At 63.1% G+C, this 1845-nt stretch overlaps 1 protein-coding gene across 1 annotated transcript in view; it reads right to left on the reverse strand.

Annotated features, from left to right (window-relative positions):
• The window catches only part of H696_04860 (hypothetical protein), a gene marked incomplete at both ends in the record, with an annotated part of 3990 nt that overhangs the window by 1372 nt on the left and 773 nt on the right, over nucleotides 1-1845 (reverse strand). The window contains 4 exons of the mRNA XM_009498724.1: nucleotides 274-627; nucleotides 778-1082; nucleotides 1242-1387; nucleotides 1506-1773. Of these exons, the coding sequence (XP_009496999.1) occupies nucleotides 274-627; nucleotides 778-1082; nucleotides 1242-1387; nucleotides 1506-1773 (1073 nt within the window). The remainder of the gene's footprint in view (nucleotides 1-273; nucleotides 628-777; nucleotides 1083-1241; nucleotides 1388-1505; nucleotides 1774-1845) is intronic.

Here is a 1845-nt window from a genome sequence, read left to right on the forward strand (position 1 = left end):
GCTGGCCAGGGCGCCCCCGTGCCGGGGAGACTGGCGGGGCTTGCTGGGGTAGGCCGTGTCGTGGCGACCCGGGGGAATTCCCCGTCGGCCCGGTCCCGGGCATTGGGGCGGGTCCGGTGGGGGGGGGGGGGCAGGGCAGGGCAGGGCAGGGGGTTTCGGGAGAGTGAGTAAGTTTGGCCGAGAGTAAAGACCAGCCAACCAGGGGGGCCGCCCATCAGCAGAGAGAGAGAGAGACGGAGAGAGGAACGGGGAGGGCCAAAATGCCCGACGCACTTGGTGTACTTCTCCTTGATGAGGAACTCGGCCGCCGCGTGGAAGTCGTCGAAGACGTTCTGCTTGTTCTCACGCTGGCCGGCCTTGTGCCACTTCTCGCCAAACTCACCGCCACCGCGGAGGTTGGCCAGGGCGTAGACGCCACGGAAGTTGTCGGCGAAAATGATGCGCGACACACTGAAGCTCGGGCCCAGGGGGATGTTGAAGCCACCGTAGCCGTACAGGAAGACCGGGTTGGTGCCATCCAGCTTCAGGTCCTTGCGGTGGACCAGGAACATGGGGACCTGGGTGCCGTCCTTGCTGGTGAAGAACTTCTGCTCGACCTTGAAGAGGTCGGGGTTGAAGTTGGTGAGCCTACGCCGCATGGATCGGAGGGACGGCCAGGGGAGGGGATGGGGGAGGATTCGGTGAGTAAGAAGGACGCCAGGGGGGGGGGGGGGAGAAGCGCAGGGGGGGATGGCCAAAGGCACGGAGAGAAGCCGGGCCGAGGTGACAGCCACGCACTTGGCATCGCGGAAAATCTCCTCGCTGTCATTCTCGAAGGAGTACTTGACGATGCGGCTGGCCAGGGTGAAGCTCGTCATGCGGTAGTAGAATTCCTTCATCTGCTTGCGGCCGAAGAGGGAGCCCACCGAGCAGATGGGGATGTCCAGCTCCTTGATGAGCTTGCCGCTGGTCAGGTCATGGATGCGCAGGGCGCTCGACACATTGTGCAGGTAGCCGAGAATCAGCTTGTTGCCATCGACGCAGGTGTAGGACTCCAGCGGGTCGGTCGGGTTCTCGGGGACCACATCCTTGGACTTGTCGACCTGTGGCGAATCGGTGCAGGCATAGGAGTGGGGAAGGGCGCAGGCGTAAGTTGCCCGTGGGCCGAGGAGAGAGAGAGAGGGAGAGGGAGGGAGAGGGAGAGAGAGGGAGAGGCTGTGGGGGAAATGTCGAGGAAAATGCGGGCGCGCCATTGGACGTACGGTGCCATCACGGATATCAATGGAGACCACCTTGCCATTGAGGGCATTGTCCTTGTTGGTGAGGAAGTAGAAGATCGGCCCCTCGTTGGTGATGTACTCGTACTTGGAGTCGAAGTTGGTGGCAAGCTTGATGAGCTCAGGGAGCTCTGTGATCCGGAAGCAAGTCAGCAATCTGCGCAGTAATGCGACCGGCAGCAGCATAGCCGGGCATGGGGCGAGGTGCATGGACACCGGGGAGCTGGCTGACGCGGGAGAGGCACGTACCGCCGGCCGGCAGGGACTGTCCCTCCAGGGGAAGGACGTAGAGCATGTTCACCGGATCGGTGCTCTCGGACACGGAGATAATGCAGTACTTGCCATCATCGGACACCTGGGCGTTGTGGTTGTAGTCCGGGTGCTCCGGGTCCGAGACGATTAGCCGATCGGTGGAGGGATCGGTCCCAAGAGCGTGGTAGTACACCGAGTGCTGGGTGCTCTTCTCGGTCTCGGTGCCCTTGCTCTTGTCACCGAGAGACTCCAGGGCGGGGTAGCGCTAGGTGATGGGACTGTCAGTGGCCTGTGCGGGGGTGCCGAAGAGAAAGAACGACTGGGGGGGGGGGGGGGG

This window comes from Fonticula alba (genome assembly GCF_000388065.1).
Source record: "Fonticula alba strain ATCC 38817 unplaced genomic scaffold supercont2.8, whole genome shotgun sequence".
NCBI classification, from domain to species: Eukaryota; order Rotosphaerida; family Fonticulaceae; genus Fonticula; species Fonticula alba.